Genomic DNA, 25044 nt, shown 5'->3' with positions numbered 1-25044 from the left:
GGCTGGTGTCTGGTGCCCGCCCCTCTCGAGATGTAGTCTAGCCGCCGGGTAAAGGCCTTAAGGCATCTGCTCCAGTATAGAGCGGGAGCGCCCCAGGATTCAGCACCGGGCGGCGGACAGCTCCGGCCCGCGAAGAAAGCGAGTCAGAGTCGCAGAACAAGCACGGTGGTGGAGTCTGGAGGGAGGCGGAGGCCAGTTTGGGAGCGGGAGAGCTGGAGTGGGGAGGAACGGAGGAGGGGCTGGGGGCGGGCCGGGGCCGGGGGCGGGGCAGGCCGCGATTGAAAGCGGCGGGGCGGGCAGCGGACAGCGCAGAGCCTCAGAGCAAGCGAGCGAGCAAACGGGAGCTGGAACCCGGTGCCCAGCTCCTCTCCATTTCTCTCCGCGCCAGAGCCGGGCGCGCCAGGTAGGGTAAGCCGGTGGTGCAGCGGCTGCCGCCGACCTTATCAATCTTGATTCTCCCCCTTTCCCGAAGTCCTGCAGGCCCTGGAGTTCTGGGGGCACCCTGGCCGGAGAGCCCACACAACGCTCTAGTAGCTCTGGGAAGCGGGAAGAGAGCCCCCACGCATCCACCTTCTCCGCCCCACAGCCCCCAGACAACACACAACCTGCATCACACTCCTTCTTTTCTCTTGCCCCTCTGTCCTTTCATCTGTCTGTCTGTGCCTCTTTGTCTCAGCCTCTCACACTCTATCACTCCCTTTCCAGGTTTTGGAACCCAAGACCCCCCGGGCTGCCTGCCTTTAAGCTTCTGCCCCAGAAGCAGCTTTGGGCCTCACAGCCCCTTATGGAAAGCTCCTGGTCTTGACAGATTTGGGCCTCAGCCCCCACCTGGATGCCAGTCCCCATCTGTGTCCGTCTTCATGCTTGCCTCTCTCTCATGGTTGGGCTGCTTCTTTTGGGGTACCCACAGGATCTCAGCCCCTTTGCCCTGGCACCAGCAGATTAATCCTAGGGAACTGAGGAGGCAAAGTGAACAGTCAGTCTCTGTGGTCAGGACACAGGATCCTTGGACTAGTTATTGCCCTTTTCGACCTCAGTTTCCTGTACCTAGCCTCCCCCTGCCTCCGTGACTGAGAGCCTGTGTGGGGTGGGTGTCTGGGAGGACAGCTGGAGCACAGATGATGGGGTGCAGAGCAGAAAAGGGAAGGGGGGGTCTCAGAGCCAGGGAGAGGGTGATGGGGTGCTGAGACTGAGGATGAGGAGATTGGAGATGGTGGCTTTCTCTGCTTGTTTCTGGGCTGAAGAGAAGACAGAGGCAGAAAGTCTCAGACCTGTTTTACACAGAGCTAAGCTGTCCGAAGTCTCTTCTTGAGCACTGCTTTAGGATTTCGACAGATGAACTGCCCCTACCCCTGACATACTCATACACTCATCTGCTTTCGCTGGTGAATCAGGACCTGTGGCCACTCTAGTGTCCCTCACCAGGGCCAGTCTGTCCTCCTTGCTATCTAAGCCCAGGACCTAGAGTCTCTGTTACTTCCTCAGTCAAGGGATTCTGAGGATGGCTTTCTACGAACCAAAGGCTAGGACCCTTAGGTGCTCACCTGAGCTCCAGTCTCCCCAGGGTTGAGACTACCCTTCAGGGACTTTTCCTTCCCTCCGCCCTGTGGATTCTCAGCAAGTAATGGCTCCTCTCTGGAAATCCAGAGGTCGGGATGGGCAATGCCACCCACCCCTAAATTTGCAAGTGACCTGGTCTCTGTGGTAAAGGTGTTGGCGGTGGGAGATTTGTGGAGGGTCTTGTACACTCTATGCTCAGTGTTGACTGCGGTCTCCTGTCTTGTCTGATCCTTTCCCCTCTGCTTCCCTCCCTTTCTGCTGAATTTGGAATGGGTACAGAGCCCTTACAGAGCCCATCTTCAGACCCAGGTCAGGGTAGGGTTCAAAGACAGAGTAAGGGTATCTAGGAGCATCTCAGTCTGATGAGTGGCACCCCCTTTCCCTGGCTGCCGGGTCCCTGGAGAATGGGCTTAGGGCGGGCAGAGTTGTAGGAAAGTCATTCTCAGACTCCACTTCTTTTTTTCCCTACCTGTTTGTCTGTCTCTTTCTCTGCAGGAACTTGGCCCCTTCTCATCTCTCTTCCTATCTGTATTTTCCTGGTTCCTGTTTCCTCCTTTTGTCATTGCTGCTTCTACCCTCATCCCCTAGAGGCCCAGGTCGGCTGGACCCATATCCCCTTTGGGGCCATGGGATCACTGCTTGGGCTCCTCGCACTGCTGCTGCTGTGGGGTGCTGTGGCTGAGGGCCCAGCCAAGAAGGTGCTGACCCTGGAGGGGGACCTGGTGTTGGGTGGGCTGTTCCCAGTACACCAGAAGGGGGGCCCAGCAGAGGAGTGTGGTCCTGTCAATGAGCACCGCGGCATCCAGCGCCTAGAAGCCATGCTTTTTGCGCTGGACCGCATCAACCGCGACCCGAGCCTGCTGCCAGGGGTGCGCCTGGGTGCACACATACTCGACACCTGCTCCAAAGACACACATGCCCTGGAGCAGGCACTCGACTTCGTGCGTGCCTCGCTCAGCCGCGGCGCTGATGGCTCCCGCCACATCTGCCCCGATGGTTCCTATGCTGCCCACGGTGATGCTCCCACTGCCATCACCGGTGTCATTGGCGGCTCCTACAGCGACGTCTCCATCCAGGTACTGGGGGGCTGCCCAAGTCGGGGTAGGGAGGGGGGTGGAGATGCGGGCCCAGAATTGGAAGAGGGACTAGAAGCTTTCTTTGAGGTTTTTACAGAACGCTAGTAAAGTGCCCTTCGCATGTGGAGTTGATGTTTAGAGATTCTCATCCTGCTCCTGAAACAGGCACACGGCTGATGTCAACAGTCCTGAGAAACTTAGTAGCCAGGTCTCCTGAGTCCAGGGTTGAGTCCTGGTTCACCTATTTACCCTGTGACTGTGGGTAGTGTTTCTCTCTTCTGCGCCTCAATGCTGTCTTTAGAAAATGGAATTTATGACATTTGTCATTGTTAGGGCTGTGGTGAACATTTAATGAGGTTGATACATGAAAGTGTGGGTTGGGGGCTTGGTGAGGCACAAGGATATAATATTAGCAGCTGTTATTGGTACCCCATTTCATACATGAGGAAACTGACACTTGCAAAGAGGCCAGCCATAAATCAAGGCCCTTGCAAAGTGGAGACAAGAACCTAGGTTCTCAGCCAAGGGCCTCAAGTCATACCTCACAGTGGTTCATATCTGTGGACAGATAGAAGCCAGGGGCAGCACAGAGAAGAGGACTAGGGACGGAGGGACCCGAGGAAGGAGGTGGCGTAGGCTCAGAGTACTCGGGGTGCAAGCTTTGAGGATGAGGGAAGGTGAGAAAACCAGGGCCTCCTTCCTCCTGCTGTCCCAAGAGGGGTCAGCAGCGGGTCCTAACCCAGCCAGCATGCTTGCGTGTGACTGGATGCTTCAGACCAGGGAGACCCTTTCCCCGCTCAGACCTGCCCCCAGCCCGGGCCTCACCTGCCTGGTGCCCAGCACCAGGCTGAGAACCAAAGTTCTTGTCTCCACTTTGCGAGGGCCTTGATGTAGGCACATGTAGTTGGGGTCTGCAGAGGGTGGCTCAACTTTCTTTAGGGACCAGGGCCCTGTTCAGGATCAAATGAAGCAGAAGCCTGAATCATGGAAGCAGCTTCTGGCCCCAGTTGGGCGGGAGCACTCATCGCCCTACGCAGGGAGCTGTCCTGTTCCTGGCGGTGGCCAGGCGGGGCTGTGCCGCACCTACATCTGTTGCTCTGCCTGGGGGCAGGGTGGGTGGGCAGCCTGGATCATGTGTTCAGGGGCCTCCAGGGTGCTTTCCTACCCTGGAAATTTCCCTGTAATTCTCTTCAGAGCCCCATGTATTCATCTGCAGGAGCCCATTACCCCCGCCCAAGCTGCCTGCCTCCTGGAGCCCTGCAGTCCTCCCTGCAGGTCAGCCAGCTTTGCCCTGGACGAGGTCAAAAACGCGCTTCATCCTTAAGCTGCACCTGCCTGTGAATGACTTTTCCTCATTCCTGCCCTTTCTCTCTTATCCAAATCCCTGTCATCTCCCATATGCCAGGTAGCACGGCCTCCCACGCACAATCATTTTCATCTGTTCAGCGACCTTGTAAGGCAGGAATGGGAAACTGAGGCTCAGGGAGTTGCTCACTTGCTCAGGAGCACAGGGAGCGGGGGAGAGGTTGGAATGAGCACCTCTGCCCCCGTTGGAAATGCAGGACCTAGTCCCTCCCGCGGACTCTGGGCCATCATCTGCTCTCACGTGCTCGCCATGCCACCAGGTTGTTGACTGGGGGCAGGTGCCAGGGCCCAAGGGTGGGGGATGGCTGCTAGGCAGTGGTAAAAGGAAAACTTGTTTCAGACTCTGGCATCCAGGGACCAACCCTTGAGCTCCTGAAGCCATGGCCCTCAGAACTGGGTCTTCCTTCCCAGGGGATGATTTTCCTTCCTTCTCCATTATCCCATCAGGGTTGACTCTGGGGAAGGGGTCCCTGCCCTAAACAGGAGAAGCTAAGAGCTCTGAGCATCCCAGCTGTCCAGCTGAGCCTCCCTCTCCCGTGCAGCCGACCGACAGCCTTGTTCCGCCCCAGACCTGGGCTTTCTTTAGGCTCCCTTCTGTTGCTCTTGCCATGCATCCGACAGGCACAGCAGGAGAATTCAGGTGTGACTCGGGAGCCTGGTGCCTTGGCCCTGGGTCTTCTCTCTCCCGGCCCTTGGGCGGGGACAGAAATCTCCCTGTGCCAGGCTATGTCCCCTGCGGGAAACCTCAGGGCAGACCTCATGCCCACGACCCCAAGACCCCATAGCTGTGGGGGGACACTTAACGTTGCTAGCATTTGCCCTGATCCCTGATCTCAGCCCTCTCTCTCCCTCCCAGGTGGCCAACCTCCTGCGGTTATTTCAGATCCCGCAGATCAGCTATGCCTCTACCAGCGCCAAGCTGAGTGACAAGTCCCGCTATGACTATTTTGCTCGCACGGTGCCCCCCGACTTCTTCCAAGCCAAGGCCATGGCTGAGATACTCCGCTTCTTCAACTGGACCTATGTGTCCACTGTGGCATCTGAGGGCGACTATGGCGAGACTGGCATTGAAGCCTTTGAGCTAGAAGCTCGTGCCCGCAACATCTGCGTGGCCACTTCAGAGAAGGTGGGCCGCGCCATGAGCCGAGCCGCCTTCGAGGGGGTGGTGCGAGCCCTGCTGCAGAAGCCCAGTGCCCGAGTGGCCGTGCTGTTCACACGGTCAGAGGACGCCCGTGAGCTCCTGGCCGCCTCGCAGCGCCTCAATGCCAGCTTCATCTGGGTGGCCAGCGATGGCTGGGGGGCACTGGAGAGCGTGGTGGCGGGCAGCGAGAGGGCTGCCGAAGGAGCCATCACCATTGAGCTGGCCTCCTATCCCATCAGCGACTTTGCCGCCTACTTCCGGAGCCTGGACCCGTGGAACAACAGCCGGAACCCCTGGTTCCGGGAGTTCTGGGAACAGAGGTTTGGCTGCAGTTTCCGGCAGCGAGACTGTGCGGCTCACTCACTGAGGGCCGTGCCCTTTGAGCAGGAGTCCAAGATCATGTTTGTGGTCAATGCCGTGTACGCGATGGCCCACGCGCTGCACAACATGCACCGAGCCCTCTGCCCCAACACCACCCGCCTCTGCGACGCAATGCGGCCTGTCAATGGCCGGCGCCTCTACAAGGACTTCGTGCTCAACGTCAAGTTTGATGGTAATGGTGCTGGCGGCCGGCCCTGGGGGCGTGCGCGGGGCCGGGGAGCAGACCCCCGGTTCTGTTACTCGATTAATAAAATACAGCTTATAGCAAATGAGGGACTCACCCCGGGGGCAGCAGCAGAGCCAGAACAGGGGTGGCTAGTGGTGAGGCCCCAGCGGGAGCCAGGAGTGAGGTTCTGTTTCCTGAGGCCCTTCCAGAGAGCAGACCTCTGGCCGGGTCCCCAACTCTCATTCAGGGTCTTTGGTTCCTGCTCGGACCGTGCCCTCCATTTCCTGCCTTTTAATCTGGCAAGGGGTAGCAGCCAGGAGACCTGGAGCGCATTCTCAGGCCTCTAAACAGCAGTGAGGGTCCTGGGGAGTGTGGCTGAGTGTCAGGATGACACTCCTTTCCCAAGACAGTTTCTACTCCTAATCTGGAATTTTCATCAAGGTGGCCACAGCCTCTTCAACCCAAAAGTCATTTTAATAAAAGTTCCATCCAGGCTTAAGAAAAATAAATGCCTCCAGATAATCACGGGACTGCAGGAAGACTGGCTGCAGAAAGGGGGCCAGTCTGACAAAACCCAGTGCTGGCCCAGGGTCAAGGCAGAGAGGAATTCCAATCAGATTGGCACTCAGGGCTTTGGGAGACTCAGAGTTTGGTTAAGGTTAGGGTTAGGATTAGGGCCTGGGGTCAGATTCGTTGACCTTATGCCCAGGCTGAACTTAGTTCCCTGGGTTTGGTGGGATTTAGGGTGGGGTGTGACTTGGATTCTGAGGCCTTGGAGGTAAGTACAAAGATGAGGGCCTGCGTGGGGCCTGCCTTTGCCTCCCAGCTGCACCATTCACACCAGCTTGAAGCACATCATCTGCTTGCTTGAGCCCTAATTTCTCATTGGGACTTGGGGTGACAGGGGCCCTGTTTTCTGAGCCTGGGAGACACGAGGTTCACCGGGGTCTGGGCAGGGGGGAAGGCGCAGCAGGGAGATAAGTGATTTGTAGCTACCCAGCACATTCTGGTGAACATCAGTGGTAACAGGTGACCGCTGGGGTTAGGCTTCGGCTTGCACGAACATCAGTGTTAGGGCCTGGTGGGGGTGGAGGCAGCGGAGCTGGGTCAACAGAGTGAGTGAGATCAGGAACAGATCCAAGGCCAAGTTTAGCTTGGGGGGGGGAGGTTCTCTATCAAGTTTGGGGAAGGGCTGTATTGTGAGTTAAGATCACGCTGGGATTAGGGTTGGAGACTAGGCCTGCGGTGGGGTTTGGGGAATCGGTGGCTGCGTGTTCACTTTGTGGAGATGCTGGGGCTTTGAGGTGGCTCTTCCACTTGGGGATTAGAATTGGCGTTTGTTGTCGTCTCCCATTTAGAAAAATGGCTGTACGTAAAGCAGGCTTCGTGGTGGGGTAAGGAGCCGAAGGATGAGGAGTGGCCTAAACTCCGGGGCTATGGTGAGGTTTGGGAGCACGTCGGGGTGACTCAACCCTCTCTCCCTTCCCTCTGCCACCCAGCTCCCTTCCGCCCCGCTGACACCCACAGCGAGGTCCGCTTCGACCGCTTTGGTGACGGTATTGGTCGCTACAACATCTTCACCTACCTGCGGGCAGGCGGTGGGCGCTATCGCTACCAGAAGGTGGGCTACTGGGCAGAAGGCCTGACCCTGGACACGAGCCTCATCCCGTGGGCCTCCCCCGCCGCTGGCCCGCTGCCTGCCTCGCGCTGCAGCGAGCCCTGCCTCCAGAGCGAGGTGAAGAGTGTGCAGCCGGGCGAGGTCTGCTGCTGGCTGTGCATCCCCTGCCAGCCCTACGAGTACCGGCTGGACGAATTCACCTGTGCTGACTGTGGCCTGGGCTACTGGCCCAACGCCAGCCTGACGGGCTGCTTTGAGCTGCCCCAGGAGTACATCCACTGGGGCGATGCCTGGGCTGTGGGGCCTGTCACCATCGCCTGCCTGGGTGCCCTCGCCACCCTCTTTGTGCTGGGCGTTTTTTTGAAGCACAACGCCACACCAGTGGTCAAGGCCTCGGGCCGGGAGCTCTGCTATATCCTGCTGGGTGGCGTGTTTCTCTGCTACTGCATGACCTTCGTCTTCATTGCCAAGCCGTCCACCGTGGTGTGCACCCTACGGCGCCTTGGTTTGGGCACCGCCTTCTCCGTCTGCTACTCAGCCCTGCTCACCAAGACCAATCGCATCGCGCGCATCTTTGGTGGGGCCCGGGAGGGAGCCCAGAGGCCCAGGTTCATCAGCCCCGCCTCGCAGGTGGCCATCTGCCTGGCGCTTATCTCGGGTCAGCTGCTCATCGTGACCACCTGGCTGGTGGTGGAGGCGCCAGGCACAGGCAAGGAGACAGCCCCTGAGCGGCGGGAGGTGGTGACGCTGCGCTGCAATCACCGAGACGCCAGCATGCTGGGCTCCCTGGCCTACAACGTGCTCCTCATCGCCCTGTGCACGCTGTACGCCTTCAAGACGCGCAAGTGCCCGGAGAACTTCAACGAGGCCAAGTTCATCGGTTTCACCATGTACACCACCTGCATCATTTGGCTGGCCTTCCTGCCCATCTTCTACGTCACCTCCAGCGACTACCGGGTGAGCTACCTGCTTCAGAGATTGGGGGGCGGGACCCCAGACCTTCCGTTTCCTGGTGTCTTATTTAATATACAGTAGCCTGGAGGCTCCACCGGGTCCCGTGCTAACCCAGAGGCCACACAGCTTGAGCTGGCCCGGTTCGGACTGGATCCCAAGGGACTGTGGAAATATTGAGGGACGTTTGGGGAAATGGTGGAGTCAGAGCTTAGAAGGGATTTCAGGACTCAGATGTCATCTCCTAACCTGGGGGGAGGTAGGGGTGCAGAAGCATGTCCAAAGGAGCAGAGGCTCTGTCCCCGACCCCGAGAGGTTGGCTGCGGAGGGGAGACCTGGTTGTTGCTCTTGGGGAAAGTCATGAGTTAGTGGGTGGCCAGGGGACTGACTAAAGAGCTAAGTCAGGAAATGCTACTGACTCATTTAGGTTGACGAAGGGCCCCAGTGAGATGCAGAAGGGGAGGAGTGTGTGCGCTGCTGGATAGGGAGCGTGCTATGCGGGGAGCCAAGCAGGGCTTCTAGGGAGGACAGGCAGGTTCTCATGGGCAGGAGTCGGGGTGGCAGCGGATGCGCGGTGGGGTGCAGCAGAGGGTCCGCTCCCCTCTGACCTGGCCAAGGGGCCACGATGGCGGAAAGGTGGGCAGGGGGCAGCTGGAAAGCCAGAACGGGGAGAGGCAGAGCTATCGAGCTGCGTGGCTGCCCGAGAGTATACATCCTGGGCTATGCAACTCTGGGGTTGAGAGATGAAGCCAGGAAAGACAAAGTAAAGCAAAGAGGACAGGAGATTCGGGACGCAGGGTCAAGTAAGAACAAAACTGGTGAACCCTGAACCCCTTTGGTGGTCTCCAAGCAAAATTCCAGCCGGCACAGAGTGTCTCATAGGTGTTCTCAGCCTCAAGGGCAACGGCTGCTTCGGCTGGGGGCTCAGGGGAGGCCTCTGTCAGGAGGTGACAGGGGAGCTGAGCTCTGAATGATGAGGATCATCTTGGCTAATCCTCATGACTCTGCAGTAAACTTTGCGGCTCTCCCCATTTTACAGATGAAGAAATGGAGACTCTGAGAGGTTTAATCCCTTGCCTAAGGTCATTCAGCTTGGGAGTATAAAGCAGGGTCTGAACTGATAATCTTAACAGTTAAAGGAGCAGCAAAATTGAGGCAAGAGTCCCTGCAAAGGCCCTTTCCCCCACAACAGAGGTACGGTGGGCAGTGCTGGGGGCCAGCACGGCTGGGCTTGGCTGCTCTTGCACCTGCTGGGCCACCTGCTTGGGTGGCTGAGGCCAGGGCTGGGGAGGGAATCTGCTCTGACTCAGCCTGCATTTGCATATTATTTGCATTTGCATGCCAATCCTAGGTGGCTATGGACTTATCTGGGACACACACCCAGGCCCACACATGCATGCGTGCACATGTGTATACGCACGCGCACACATACATGTGCCACACGTGTGTGCACTGGCACACCTGGTAAACACACTGCTCTTTCCACCTGCATAGGAATCCCACACTCACGCACGTACGCTTGCACACGCTCACCAACTCCTAGGTACACACACCCACACAGATAATCAGGTGGATGCATGCCTCCATATCCAAGCATCTCCAAATACACACGCCCACACCCATACACACACCCCCACGAGCACATGCACCCCTGCATGTCACCCTCACACCTGGAACTTTGGTCTCCTTGGGAAGAAGATTTACTGGGGCTGATGCTGGGACAGTCCCAACCTTCCTAGAAACCCTTTGGGGCTGGGCAAATGGGCAGTGGCCCAGTGTTGAATGCTTCCTGTCTTCCCTACTCTACCCCAAAGTCCAGGTAGGGGATCCCAAGGCCTGGCCCTGTCCTCTGGGCCAGACTCATTCTCGACCTCACCCACCGCAGGTGCAGACGACCACCATGTGCGTGTCGGTCAGCCTCAGTGGCTCTGTGGTGCTCGGCTGTCTCTTTGCTCCCAAGCTGCACATCATCCTCTTCCAACCACAGAAGAACGTGGTCACCCACCGTGCACCCACCAGCCGCTTCGGCAGTGCTGGCACCCGGGCCAGCTCTACCGGCCAAGGTGAGCACCTACCCCAAGCAGCACCTCCACCTGCCCCCCTCCCTCCTCAGCTCCTAAGCATGGGTTCTGAGATTCCTGGTCTCACAGAATGGCATCTGGAGGAGACAGGACAGGAGAGAGCCAGGCGGGGCCCTCTCAGCCTCCGTGGAGGCCCTCAGGCTCAGCTCCAACCCCAACTTCCTTTCCACAGGCTCTGGTTCCCAGTTTGTCCCCACGGTGTGCAACGGCCGCGAAGTGGTGGACTCAACAACATCGTCACTTTGAGGACCCCACAGTCCTGCTCGACACAGCTGCTCCCGGACCCAGTGCGGAACCGCATCAGGGCCAGGAGGGAGCTGGCTGGATCACTGCAATAACGCCCACCCCGGGCTCCCTCCCCCTGCTACCCTCCCCCTGCTCTAACCCTTCAGAGTCAGAAGTCAGGGTCTGTGGCCAAGGGACCTCTGCAATGGCCACAAGCCAGGGTCCACTCTGTCCTGGAACAGGGTGGTTGAGGACTGCAGGCCCCAGCCCCCAGTCAGAAAGGTGCTTCCAGCCCTGCCCCTCCTTCCTTTTAGGGCCTTTTTAATTTTTTTATATGTTACTCTGGGATGGGGAGGGGGTGATTGTGGGGCCATCCCTCCCCTGCACACTAGTCTGTCCTGTGGTTTCTTTTGTATTATCTGTAAATAAACGGTCTTTATTAAAAAAGTCATTCTGCTGCTGGCCCAGGGACGCCTCTCACGCACCCCCTCAACCTCCACGTCACCACTGCTTGTTGACAATTCCCTGAGCCTTGTGCAGGACCAGGGAGCCCCAGCCTGAGCCCCGGCCCCTGCTGCCTGGTGGGGAGACAGAAGGTGACTACGCCATTTAGGAACAACCCAAGTGGCCACTGCCAGAGGCCTGCACCAAGAAGATGTAGGGTATCCACATGAGGGAGCTCTGTTCAGTCATCAGGACAAATGAAAAGCAAATGCCACTGACGGCAAAATGGAAGGTGTTCGGGGGAACTACATGTAGTAAAGGAAGTCGGAATGACAAAAACAAATATTGGATGCTTGCACGACAGTTCAACCAAGCAAGATACGTCTAAAAACTAGCAGGTGATAATAAATGAAGTGAGGCTTTCTGAGGCCCAGAGGGAGGGGGTGGGAGAAAGGGCCAAAGAGGTTAGAGGGGGTGGGGTGGAGAGGGAGCTGCCCGGCTAGCCAAGGTCCTGCCCTGGAGTCCCGGGGGACTGGATGGTGTGGCTGATGGGCAGGCGGGGCAGCTGTGACTCCCGGGAGCTGTGGGCTCTCCTGGCCTTTGAGAGCTGTGGGTTGGTGCAGGAGCAAGCCAAGCAGGCCCTGTGGGAGGAAGCAAGAAGAGGCATGGAGCTGGGCACTCCCTGTTCACACTGCTCACACAAAGCCAGAAGAGTTGGTGAGGAGGGGCAGTGAAGCAGAATGCACAGAGGCCGGCGAGTTGGGCAGGCCATTTGCTGTCAGCCTGGCGAGGAGTGGGAGAAGTGTCCTGGGGCTCTCTGGTCCTTTTGGGCAACCCTGCGTTTGCTCTGCGGGGCTTCACCAGCAGAGGGCGCCGAGGGGCAGAGTCTGTCTGCCACGCAGCTCAGTCAGGCAACCACTGCCCTCTTGTGGCTAGAGGGAAACAGGCACCCAACTCAAAACTTTGGGCACCCCACCCCCAGCAATCTCTTAAAGGGACAAGGTCCCCGCGGTGGACTGGGGCAGGCCAGAGACATTCGTTATTTTAAAATGAGTTAATTTGCATTTATAGGCTGGAGAGTGTATAGAGATTTGGTTTAATGTTTAAATAATTCAAAATGGAAAAATAAAAAAAAATTTGCAGGAATAATTCTTCCTCTCGGGCAAATATTTGAGACTATAAGGATGCTAAATAAAATATGGAATAGTTAAATTTGAGTATCAAATAAACAATGTATAATATTTTTTACTCTAAGTAAATCCCATGTAACATGTGGGACATACTTATACTAAGCATTTTTTATGTTTATCTGACACTCAAATTTAATTGGTCCTCCTATATATTTGTTAATTTTAGCAACTCTCTCAGATCTTCTCTGTCCAGATCCCTGGAACAGGGCCACACTAGGCCTGGGTGCTGTCCCCAGTGCCAAGATTTGCTAATCTCTGATTCCAGTGTGACCTTTACTGGGTTTTCCTGACAAGCTGACTCCAGAGAACATTTGCTCATCCTCTGAGCCCTAGGAAAGGTCAAGATAGGGTTCTGGTCTCCATGCACCGAAAAAAAACCCTCCTTCAATGGCTTAGGGATATTGTTCTTAAATTGTAATAATAATAACAATACATTGTGAAAGGTAGTAATTGATATAATTCACAACTAAAGGGTATTCAGCCAAGAGGCTCCTGCTGGTGCCCAGGGAAGGACCAGAGGCCTGGGGCTGGAGACTGGTGCTGCAGTAGCTCCCACTTGCTCCATAGTGCTGCGTTTTCTCCCCTTTACCCCACTAGGGAGGCCCCAAAGTCAGGGTTTTTAATTCTCTCTGTGAAAATAATATTGCTCCTATAAGCGGTTTAAGCAGAAAAGTACAAAAAGAAAATAAAAGAATTCGTTCAAGTTTCACCATTCAAATATAACTATCATTAACATTTCTGGTACAGCATCCTAGACACATTTCTATGCATTTTCGCAGATAGGAGAGATAGAAATACTTTCATAAAAATGGGATCATGCCATATGTCTATTTTCCTTTTGGGACGGTTTAATTTTACTTCCTTCTAATTGAAGAAAATGAAACTGAATTAATTCTAGAACTTCACATCCATTTCTTCTCCACAAAAGCTATTTTTCTCCGTTTTTCAGAAAAGGGAGAGTGACATTTAGAGATGAACACTCCTTAATTAAGGCTCAGGGATGCTGAGGAGAGTCAGGTCCCCGCCACCCTCTCGGTGAGATGAATGGAAGGGGGTGCTTCTTCCCGGGGTCCTGCCCCCAGCCTGGTGGCCTCACCTGCTACTGGGCGCTTCCAGGAGACCGCACACACCCCCTAAGCACTGATAAGGAGGCTCCCCATACTCGGCTAGTCCCAGCCACAGCCGTGCTCAGCCCGCAAGTGAGCTGTCACCCTAGGGAGGGCCGCGGAGGGCGGGGTTCAGGCTTCCTCCTCCACGGGTACACTTGACACTGACACAGCTTTGTGAACTGATGATTCACAAAATCCAAAACTCAATCTGCCGGTCTTGCAGCAACACTATGTTTTGTATTAACCACATTGTACACATTGATTGATTCCCTGTGGAGAAACTGAGACATCAGCATTCGCTAGTAGTTTTACAGTGTTAAGTTTTACCCTGCTCAAATTCTGCTTGGTAACTGTAATTTACTTTTTAACATTTTTGCTCAGTAGTCACAGGCCACCACCTTCCCTTCTGTTTCGTTTCTCCCTTCCTGAGTTACAACTTTTGATGGTTGAAATTCTTTTAGCTTTTGTTTGGTGAAGGCTCATGGTCCTCATATTCTAAGTTCATTTATACTTGTCAATGCCCCTCTTTCCATGGATGTTATTACCAAAAAAATGGATTTTATTAATTTTACCAAACTTTAATGCAACTCATTGTAATAAAAAGTCCCTTTGCCTGCACTTATTACTTCCCCTTTTATTATTAATACTTTATTTATAAGTAAAAGAGTGGAGTACCTCCAAGAAACTATTAGCTTTTAGAATTATCAGCCTCTGGGATGGGGCTGAAAAAAAAAAGAATTATGAGCCTTTGGTCGATATTTTTCAAACATACCTCCATTCTTTTCCTTTGATCCCCCCCAAGAAGTTTTAAAGTTCTTATCCATTAAGTTAACATACAACATTTATTGAGCATTAATGTGCTCTGGCCACTGCTATTGTGGGGTGTATGTATTGTAAATAAATACAAAGGCTCTTAAATCCCCTAGCTGCGTTAGGTATGTTCTATTAATATACTCATTCTATAGATGTGAAATAATTTTTAATTAAATAATACACACAATCCATAAAGGAAAATCTCAATGAGTTTCTTCACAAGGTGAACATGGCTTTTAATCATTGCCCACTTGACTTTTTACTTGAATACAAGTTCAACTGGTTTTAGTATGTTGGAGTTCATATTCTTTCCTTCAGAACTTGATAGACATTTCCCTATTGTCTTCTAGTTTTGAATATTGCAGAGAACTCTGATGTCTATCTGATTTTAAAACAATTACTGAGTTTTTTATGTATTATAAAATGCATAACATTTAAAGGTACAATTCCGTGAATTGTGACATATGTAGAAGCCATGTCAATGACATCCAAATCTAGATGTAGAACTTTCCCATCACTCCTGAACAGACACTCAAGGCCCTTTCCAGTAATGACCACCGCCCCACCCAGAAAAAAATCATTATCTGACTTTGATTACCAGCGATTAGTTGCTTGTTCTAGAACTTTAAATAAATGGAGCCACACCATACTGTACTCTGTTGTTTTGACTTTTTTCTCTTAATCTGCTTGTGTAGTTCATTCACGTCCTTGTGAGCATCAGAACTTTGTTCTTTTGATTGCTGAGTAGTGTTCCATTGTACAAATATAATTTGGCTATCTATTCTCCTATTGATGCATACTTGGATTGCTTCTGATATTTTCTTAAAGATTTATTTACTTATGCATACAGGCCAGCGGTGCAAGGTGGTGAGGGGATTCACCAGAGACAGAGTGGGGAGCAGAACAGGCAGATCTATGAAGGTCACTGCTGAGAGGAGCAGCAGGCAGGTCAGGAGAGGTCTGCCACGCCATGTGGGTCATTCCCCCTGGGCTGTGCAGGGATCGAACACACGCAGATGTGGCTCTTGATAGTTTTGCAGTGCTGTGCTTTAACCTGTTGTGCCACCAGGGAGGGCCCGGGTTGCTTCCAATTTTTAAAACTGTTATAAATATATTTACTATGAACACTCCTGAACAAGTCTTTTGTGGCTATATGTTTTCTTCAATAATGCCTGAATACAATGATGGAGTTATTTTTAACTTCATTAGAAATTGCCAAGTGGTTTTGTCAAGTGATTGTCATTTTACAGCAACATACTAGACTTTCTTGTCACTTGTTAGTTCTTTTAACTCCAGTTAACTGGCATCTTATTGTGGTTTTAATTTATATTTCTATTGTGAGTAATTATACTGAACATCTCCTGTACTTTTGAGTGATTTGTATGTCTTTTTTTTTTTGAAGTATTTGTTCAAATTGTTGTACACTTTTAATGGGTTATATCTTTTTTTGAAACAGGAAAGTAACATTACAACACAGTATAAGTTTCAGGTGGATAATTTCTTACGTCAGGGATTCTGCATGTCACATCATTCCTACCACTAAATGTCCAGACATCATCCTTCACTAACAAAACCGTCCCATCTATTCTTTCTCCTGTCTTTCCCCTCTGATAACCACCAACCTGTTGTCCTTGAAAAAAAAAAAGGTTTATTTTTGTTTTGTCTTTATTTATTCATTTGCTTTTATATTCCACAAATGTATTTGTCTCTCTCGTTGGAATATATTTCACTTGGATAATCCTCTCAATCTTCATTGTCACACAAGTAGTAAGATTTCATCTTTTTTATGGTCAATCTTTTTCATCTTTAATTTGCAAAAAAAAAAAAAGATTTAATCCTGTGGTTTGCAGACACCTTCTCCCATCTGGTAGGATACCTTTTTGTTTTAACAAATTTCTTTCACTGTGCAGAAGCTTTTAGGTTTGATGTAGACCCATTTGTTTATATGTGCTTTTGTTTGTTAGAGACAAATTCACAAAATGGTCGCTAAAGTCAATGTCGAAGAGCTTGTTGCCTGTTCTTCCTTCTAGGTGTGTCATGGATTTAGGTATTATATTCAAGTCTTAATCCATTTTGCATTAATTTTAGTATATGGTGTAAGGTAGTGATCTGGTTCTAATCTTTCGCAAGATGTTGCCCCGTTTCCCAGAACCATGTATTGAAGACGTTTCTTTCTCCACTTACTACCCTGCTTTGTTGTAAATTAGTTGCTCCACTTGTGTGGTTTTATATCTGGGTTCCATCCTACTGACCTGGGTGCCAGTTTTTATTCCAAGTGTTTGATTGCGGCAATGCTGTACTACAGTTTGAAAACAGGGCACACATCTATATTCTTGTTCTTTCTCAGGATATCTTTGGCTATTAGAGTTTTGGTTGTTTTGTGGCTCCAATGTCAGGAAGCTTTGTTTTGTTTCTCTGAAGAATGCAGATTGTGTTGAATACGTATATTGTTTTAGGTAAGATGGTCGTTTTGATAATATTGAGTCTTCTGATTCATGAGCACAGAATGTCTTTCCATTTATTTGTTTTTATTTTTTTCAATTTTTACATCAATGTCTTAGTTTTCAGTGTAAAATTCCTTTCTTTGCTTACTAAGTTCATCCTTGGGCATTTTATTTTTATGAAATCATTCTCTTCTCCAGGGTTCTCCATAATCAACTGCTGTAAGCCCTGAGTGACCCAGGCTCTGAGGGCCATATGCATCCGTGTCCGGCACGCCACTTTAACCTCTGCACCTGTTTATTCACAGATGCTCGGTTTTTGTACTCTTTTTCAGGCAGAGATAGAGTTTCATGCTACCTTTGGCAACATGCAGGGCCTCTCTGGAAGGACCTTGTGTTGTTTATTTTTCCCTTAATAATAGTAAGTCTTCCTTCAGAGTTCAGGGGAGTCTAAAGACACAATTTAGAGACAGAAGACCTCGGTTCTACTATAGGCTAATCACCTTACTCGACTTTTGGCTTTCTGTTCTTTCTACCTTTTGCATGTTAAATGTAAATATGGAGGGGGAGAATGGGCTTTGGGGGAAGAGCAGCATAGCCATTCTGGGGATGTGGCAGGACCCAGAGGCTGCCTCCAAACCAGGGACCTCCAGTAGTGAGTGCTAGGTCTTCCCTCCGACCCCTAGCCCTCCCCGCTTGTTTATCCTTCCTTGACTTCCCCAGGGGTCCTGGCTCTGGCTTGCTGCCCCACAGAGAGGGACAGCAGTTGCCTTGCTGGTGCTCAGCTGAGGTGCCCTATGCTCCGGCTCCCTGCCAAGGGCTGTTCTGGTCCTGAGGGCCATGCCCAGCTCAAGCCTGTGAAGGCCTGGCCGCAGCCAGAGCGGTGTCCGACCCTGAATGGAGATGCCTGGGCAAGGGCTGCAGGAGTAGTAAGCCAGGTACCCTACCCTCTTTGCAGGGAGCTGAGGTCAGGCTGGTGGAGATGCCAGAGCCTAACCAGGGGCCTGGCCTCTCTCTTGGAGGCAAGACTGGTCCAGCTCACCTTAGGAGCAAGGGAAGGTAGGTTGCCCTGGAATGGATTTATTTATTTATTTTTTACTTAACCCCTCTGCTGCCAGGAAGCTCCCTGGAATAAATTTAGACCAGGCCAGGGAAAATGTAGGCGGGTGGATGGCAGGAAGGCGAGGGGTTGATTCCTTTGATGTTCAAAAGACTGCAGTGAGCAAATGTCTTTATTGGGAGAGAGATCCAGTCTCCCTAGGTCATGAGGATTTCGATGTCAAGCTCCAGCCGGCTGGCTCTGACCTCGTAGCGACCCCGGATCAGACCTCGGGTTTGGCTGGCATGCCAGCGCCAGTGAGCCTGGATGGTGCAGGCTGCTTGCCGAGCCTGGAGAAACCGTCTGCGGGCCTGCCACATGCGAACCTGTGCCTGCACCTTCACCACTGCCCACTCCTGGCAGGTGTAGAGTCTCAGTGCCAGGCGCCGCCTTTGCTCCAGCATCTTGGCCTGCATCGCCCTCCACCAGCACTGGATGACCCAGGCCCTGAGGGCCGCATGCAGTAGCTCCTGGCGCACCGTGTTGCCTCGCCACCATGACTGAATCTTTACGGCTGCCTTCTCGACCTGGTCAGGGAAGGGGGACACAGAGATGCTCAGTGTGCACCGTCCCTCCTGCCCCAACCTCTGGTGCCGAGAGGAAAGGGGCCTGGCCCCCGTGACCCTGCCCTCTCCTTTCCCGCTCCCAGCCACGCTATTTCCAGCCCGCCACTCACCTTCAGACACTGTTCAGCATCCGCTGGGCAGGTGCCTCCTCCATGGGCTGTATCTACAATCTGTGTGTCCATGGCCCTGGTCTTTACAGGCCTGTCTGCCTGTCAGGCCACCCTCGCCTTTAGCCCCACCCTCAACTGTTGGTCACCCCCCCATCATTCAGCTCCGCCCACCTGCAGCAGGGGTCCCCTTGGTCAGGTCCTGCCTCTCTACATTTTAGCCACGTCTCTTTCTCTGACTTATGTCTCTTTGTGGACTGGAACCACTTTAGCTGTGGATTCCCGCCTTTGGGGGTGCCTTATCTCCCGCCTTCAGCTTCTTGGACTCAGCTGTCCAAGAAGCTGAGCAAGCTTACGTCTTGCTCTTTCCACACCTGCTGGTTGCTTATTTCTGTTCCTGTTGTTGGCAGTGAAGAGAGAGTCACACAGCTTTCCTTCCTTCAGGTATAGGCTTTTACTTAAGAAAGCTCAGAGCCAGTGTGGGTTTCTGGAAGCTGAAGTGTCAGTGCATGTGGGTCTGAGTCATGTGCCCATGTGTTAGTGTGTTTTCTGTGTAGAATTGGTGAACGCAAGCTATTTTGGCTGCAACCAGAGAGGACCCCTCTCTGACGACTGTTCTGCTGGCAGGGAAGCGTGTCTGCAGCCTCGTTGGGCACGTGGCTAAGGGAGCTGAGTTGGGATATACTTAGCTTGAGTTCAATGGGGTAGTTGTGTGGTTCACAGTCAGCCCTGGGGGTAAAGCCTTGCTAGCCATTGTGCTGGTGGAAGCTCCCAGGGGCACAGACAGTTGCTGCCTCCTCACCAGTCATGGTGGAATGTTGGGGACAGAAGAGCCGCTGTGCGGGACGTGGCCTGCAGCGCCAGGCCCCAGAAGCACGTGGCAGAGGAGATGTGAGGTTTGAAAAGACAAAATGTTCTATAGAAAGTTCTTCCTGCTACTTGACATGTAAAACCACACGTGGGCTATTTCGTCTTTGTTGATGGCTGTCTTGTCAGGAAGACACTTGGTAATGCAACAGGACAATTAAAAACATGCCGTATTTTTTCTCTGAGTGTGAATGTGTGCACACATGTGAATTTTGTTAACTAGAACTTAGCAGAATTCTCCTGATCACGGGGTACCACCCAGCAGAGCTAGTGTGAGCTGAGTGTGGTCAGCTTGAGAAATCACCTGTTTTATGCATCACAAATGTTAATAGCAGGTTTCTATAGAAAAATGATATTGCCAAATCATCATATGGGGACATAACCAAAAGCTGAGTTAAAAATGTAGGAAAGGCCCTCCCTGGTGGCGCAGCGGGTTAAAGCACAGCACTGAGAATCTGAAGCCACTTCCTCATGAGTTCGATTCCCGCCTGCAGCCTGCCCCGGAGGAGACCACATGGCGAGCCAGACCTCTCCTGGCCCGCCCGCTGCTCCCCTCAGCAGTGTACTTCGTCAATCTGCCTATTCTGCTCCCCACTCTGTCTCTGGTGAAGCCTCTCACCGCCCCTGAGCCTCTGGCCTGTACCCCAGTTCTGTATGCACAAATAAATAAATAAATCTTAAAAAAAAAAAATGTAGGAAAATTGGCCCTCCCTGGTGGCTCAGCGGGTTAAAGCACAGCACTAAGAAGCTAAAGCCAGTACCTCATGAGTTCGAATCCCGCCTGCCTTGGAGGAGATCCACATGGCGAGGCAGACCTCTCCTGACCCGCCCGCTGCTCCCCTCAGCAGTGTACTTCGTTGCTCTGCCTGTTCTGCTACCCTCTCTGTCTCTGGTGAATCCTCTCACCCTCCACATCTCTGGCCTGTACCCCAGTTTCGTATGAATAAATAAATAAATCTTAAAAAAAATTTTTAAAAAATGTAGGAAAATTATTATGGAGGTGGGACAAAATGAATGGAACTTATTAAGTGAAATAAGCCAGGAAGTGAAAGATAAATGTCGGGTCGTTTCAATCATCTATGGAATATAAATAACAACCAAAAAAATCCTGCAAAATATAGCAGGAGACTTAGACGTAGAGAAAGAATTTGATGGTTACCAGAGGGAACAGGGGGGATAGAGGAGGGAGGGGCAGGAGGGTGGTGAGGTGGGGCACAGGTGGTTTGGTGGAAGGTGAGTGGGACCTGTGCACATAGGGAGGAGCCAAAGTGTTACTCCCCAAATTTAAAAAAGTCCACATTCCCTAATTGTAAGTTGAAGACTACTCAGAAGATGTTGCATTTTTATATTTTTAACAAATGGATTCAAACACAATTTTCAGAAGGAAGATAAATCAGTGATGTATAGGTAAGGAAATTTTGCTTCCAAAGTGTCTAGCTCAAGGAGTCATTATGAGTGAACCACGTTCCCTTTGGCAAGAAAACCCCATAAAGAAGGAAACGTTTCAAAATATCTGCTTTCTAAGAGCATTTTCCATGGCATCTTATTTTGACCCATGAGCAGCTCCCTCTATAGTTGAGAAAAATATCAGCAGGGTTTCTTGTGCTTGTTTGTATTTACATTTCAGCGTACGTCTTTTGCAAGAGAAACCCTTTTACCCACTTGCTCCATAAACCATGCAGTGCACATCAGTTGCAATGGTCGTCTGTTCCCACTCACAGAAAGCATCTTTATTTGTTGGCTTGTCTCTTCCACTGAAATGCAACACAGGCATGTCATACAAATGCCTGTGATAGTATATCACATAATTGGGGCTCCATAATTGTTGAATGACTGAATGAACCTTTGAACAAAAAGTGACCAGTTCAATGTTTTATGGAATTTATGACCAGAACCTGTGACCAAGGAAGGCATTTGTTGATGGCCTTGGATGGAGGGATTTGCTCCCAGTCTTAGCTTACTTAACCAGCTGAGATTAATTCATTCATTCAACACTCATTTATTGAGTACCCACACTGTCTCACAACGCTGAAGGATCAGAGACTGGTGGTGAAAAAAGCAGGTGAAAGTCTTGCAATTATGGAGCAGTTATGTAGATGACGCTGAGCAAAGTAAGCCAGAAGGTAAGATAAACAGTGGGTGATTTAACACACATGAATGCTATAAGGCAACTGAATCAAAACAATGACAAACTTGTGGACAATGCTAATTGCCAAGGTTAAAAGAGGGAGAAAGAGTCAAGAGGATATAAAGGATGACGGTGGGGAAAGATTTAATTAATTAACTAATAAAAAAAGAAAATACCTCAGACCCTGACGGACAGGAGTGGAGGGCAAACCATACATCTGTCTCATCTCTTCTCTGCAGAGCATCTGGCCGGCTTAACCCAGGCTGCCACCATCACACTCATTGACCAGGGACGAATCTTGCAATGCAAACTCACACACCTCTTAGCACCCCCTGATATCAAAAAAGGACAATCTCTATTTGAGACAACAGAACGAAGTTAACTTTCTGAACCTGATATGACTCCTGTAGCCTCGTCCTGTTATTGTTAGACATTTTTTTTTTCCTTTTCTGTAGACTGCTGATTGTGCTAGACGTTCTAGTGTGAGTGGGAATGAGCAGTGACATTGTCCTGCTGGTCACTTGCGGTGCAGCATGGCTACTGGACACACCTCTTGCTAAATCTGAATCAATCACATATTCAGCCCCCCTGGATGGGGAGACTGGTGAAGGTCTCTACATGGGCCTGATCACCTGGCCAGGGTCTGGATAGCCCCCAGCTGCGGTGGCTCTGGTTTTGAGACGCAGGTGCTTGCCAAGTAGCCACAGGGACAGCACTGCTGGCTACAGAGTGAACATCAGGGTCTGACATGTGGGTGCGCACAGAGCCTCCAGGGGGTACAGTCAGGAGCATGGGGCTATACCGAGGCCAGAGCTGGAGCCGGGAGCATGGGTGTGGACACGGGGTCTGAATGCCTGTATCTGACGTGATGGTGCAGAGCAGCTGTGTCTGTGGAGTGCCTGGGGTGTGAGCAGACTTATTCCTGGGGTGGTGTAACAGCAACTCCCTCTGTGGGCAGGAGGCACAGCAGGTCTCCCTCTTCAAGGAGTCCAACAGAGATGTTATTTACCTCAGTGGTGATAATGTCTTCTGAGGAGCAGACTGCTGGGGACTGTGTGCATAAACACTGTGGGATTCTCTGCTGTGCACTTAGGAGCAGCTGCTGGGAACCACAGTGGTTGCTGAGGGCTTCAGTAGCATAGGCAGAGAGGGACTTCTGCAGAGCAGGCCCTGGGGGCAGTGACGGCACCTGGCACATGCTGATCCTGCCACCCCTGCCTCTCTTTGCTGTCTCCAGATGTCTCATGTAAGCCACCTCCCTGGGGATGCACTCTGCAAAATAAACCCTACATTTTGTTTCACTATATTGCTATAGATTCTTAATTGGACTCTTGAGCTCCCGGGGCTATGTTCACTAGCTATTTTCTGTGCCCAGATGCAGGTTGGTATCTCCTTCTCTGCCACTCTGCTGACTTGCCCTGGCTCCAACGATCCTTAACATTTTTTTCTTTTCTGATCAATCTTCCCTTTCATGACCTGGCATCACCATGCTGGGGAACCGCCTCCATTAACCCCTTTCTTCTCCTACGCAGGCTCCAACAGTCTGTTCCCATCAGGCCTTGTGTGCACACACTCCTCATGGCTCCCTCACTGGTCCACGGATCCGTGGTCATTCCCCACCAAATCTGGGGGACACGAATGTCAGGTCTCCCTTTGTGGTTGTCCTGCTCACACTCAAGTTTCAGCATCCTAGGGCAGCCTCCTCCTTGCACAGGCAGGATGCCCATGGCTGGTGTGACTGTGGAGTACACACGATGTCTTCCCTTGCTTGGGTTCCACGCTGGGCAGCCCGATGATGCTGACTCCGTCCTTACCCCTGGGGGATCCACACCCCGCTGCCCCACAGTGGCCCTCTTTCTCCAAGTGCACCTGCATTGCACTGCCTAGCCTGGCGATTTTCAGGCTGAATTATTGAGAAAATAAGGGGACAAAACAGATGGGAGAACAAGAAGGAATGACATGATCGCTTTTCTTTATTTTAAAAAGTAGCGACATACCATCTGCTGAGGAAATTCACAATCAGTAGATGAAATCTGTTTCAATGCTTTCACCCCATGCCCCAAGGAAACATAACCATAAAGGGAGCTCAGAGAATGTCCATCAGAAAGTGAATTAAAATATTTAAGTACAGGCTCTGGTTTTCTCCCACTGGGAGTTCATAGGAATAAAAGAAAAGGAATAGATCTCATTTTAAAACCTCTAATATGACCTAAAAATTCAAAAAGGGGACTTCAGTGAATAGAAATCATGTGGATATTTAAAGGACAGAGAAAACTATGAGAAGATTGAAAGAAAATAAACTAAAACTCTAAAATATGTCCTTCTACAAAAGCAGCCAGTGGCCAAGCAGACAGTCGGAGCGGAGGTGCTGGGCCGGAAGGCTGCTGGGGGCCAGGCAGACCGGCAGGGGGAGCAGCCACCTTTCCAGCTGAGCCCTGCCGTCTGCAAGACAGGGCCGGTCTCCAGGGAGGAGAGACGCTGACCTGGGGAGGTGTGACCTGGGGAGGTGTGGCAGGGCCTAGCGTCACGTGACACCCGCGTTCTACCCACTGAAGCCCATAGCTCCCCTCCAGCCTGTGCACCCGTTAGAAGGCTCAAGGGAAATCTTGAAACAAAGATGAGCACCCCAGCAAGAACCAGCAAGCTTTGGGGGATACCAGCAGGATGAAAAAACATCGCTCAACTCAACAAGCAGAAACACAACAGCAAGGGAAAGAGTTAAGAAGTCAATTTAAACAAATAGTTAATATCGTTATCATTTTTTTATTATTGGGGTAACATGGGTTTACAACACTGTATATGATTCAGAGGTGTAGGATGACGCCCCTTCTGACGTGTGTTACCCCACCACATCCCCACACCAAGCTACCCCAAGTCCTTCCTCCCGTCCGTGGGGCCCCTCCACACCCTGCTCTACGCCTTCTTCCCTCTCTGGTGGCCTCAGTTCTACAGTCAGACTTCTAGGATTGTTATTAGCTTGGTTGTCTGACTCTTCATTTTATTCCTCTATATTCCATATAAATGTAATATTCTTGAAGGGAGACCACTTGCCATGCTGAAGAAAAAAACCATTATTTTTAAAAGTCACATCTAGAAATTAGAGAAGGGCAATATATTGTCTTGATTGAAATCCAGTGGATGAAATTAAGAGCAGACTAGACAAAACCTTGACCTTGAGAAATTCTCTCAAAATGCAGCACAAAAGGGCAGGGAACCGGAAGGCCCAGAAGTTCTAGCACTGGCCAGATGTGTGCTCCTGAGAAAGGACCATCGGAGAACGGAAGCAAGCAACAGAGGGGAGAATTTCCAATCACTGACGCGTTTTTAAAGTGATGCTTTAGAAAGAACCACAGTTGGAGACAGTGGGTTGCCTGTTGCCTGCACTGAGATGATTGAAAACAGATGATCTGAAACCTAAAACATGTTGTGGGGCAATCTCAGCTAGCAGGATAAATATTTCAACATTTACAGAGGAAATAAACCCTGCTGAGGATTTTACTTACCAGGGGCATTATTTAACTCAGCAGCAAGGAAGAAGTAGAGATAGATCCCCAGCTTTCCGAAGAAATAACTTTTTGAGCACAGAATTATAAACTCATCCAAATGTTATTAAAGGGTAGACAAAGGAGAGACCATTCATATATATGGACTCAGATCACTGCAATACTAACCAGCAGTGATTACTGTGCAAGAAACTCCACCATGGTTAAAAAAAA

General features: G+C 51.3%; 2 protein-coding genes across 2 annotated transcripts; one reads left to right on the top strand and one right to left on the bottom strand.

The window, feature by feature from the left end:
- The first annotated feature begins 312 nt into the window (after positions 1–312).
- GRM2 (glutamate receptor, metabotropic 2) lies at positions 313–10989 on the top strand. Its single transcript, XM_004676108.2, has 6 exons — positions 313–403; positions 2056–2636; positions 4858–5695; positions 7189–8264; positions 10144–10321; positions 10512–10989. Exons 2-6 carry the CDS (start codon positions 2187–2189, stop codon positions 10583–10585), a joined length of 2616 nt encoding a protein of 871 aa, XP_004676165.1. The 5' UTR covers positions 313–403; positions 2056–2186; the 3' UTR covers positions 10586–10989.
- Positions 10990–17779: 6790 nt separating this feature from the next.
- IQCF6 (IQ motif containing F6) lies at positions 17780–18194 on the bottom strand. Its single transcript, XM_004676107.2, has one exon. The coding sequence runs from the start codon at positions 18074–18076 to the stop codon at positions 17819–17821; it is 258 nt and encodes an 85-aa protein (XP_004676164.1). The 5' UTR covers positions 18077–18194; the 3' UTR covers positions 17780–17818.
- Between the last annotated feature and the right edge of the window lie 6850 nt (positions 18195–25044).

Source organism: Condylura cristata, unplaced genomic scaffold (genome assembly GCF_000260355.1).
Source record: "Condylura cristata isolate star-nosed mole 26May11 unplaced genomic scaffold, ConCri1.0 scaffold00004, whole genome shotgun sequence".
Lineage (NCBI taxonomy): Eukaryota > Metazoa > Chordata > Mammalia > Eulipotyphla > Talpidae > Condylura > Condylura cristata.
This window is presented reverse-complemented; position numbering and strand designations above follow the sequence as displayed.

Excerpts from the sequence above, each read along its gene's own strand:
- GRM2 (XM_004676108.2), top strand. The coding sequence starts at position 2,187 with ATGGGATCACTGCTTGGGCTCCTCGCACTGCTGCTGCTGTGGGGTGCT. Across the intron at positions 2,637-4,857 it reads ACAGCGACGTCTCCATCCAG|GTGGCCAACCTCCTGCGGTT; the intron begins GTACTGGGGGGC and ends TCTCCCTCCCAG. Across the intron at positions 5,696-7,188 it reads GCTCAACGTCAAGTTTGATG|CTCCCTTCCGCCCCGCTGAC; the intron begins GTAATGGTGCTG and ends TCTGCCACCCAG.
- IQCF6 (XM_004676107.2), bottom strand. The coding sequence starts at position 18,076 with ATGCAGGCCAAGATGCTGGAGCAAAGGCGGCGCCTGGCACTGAGACTC.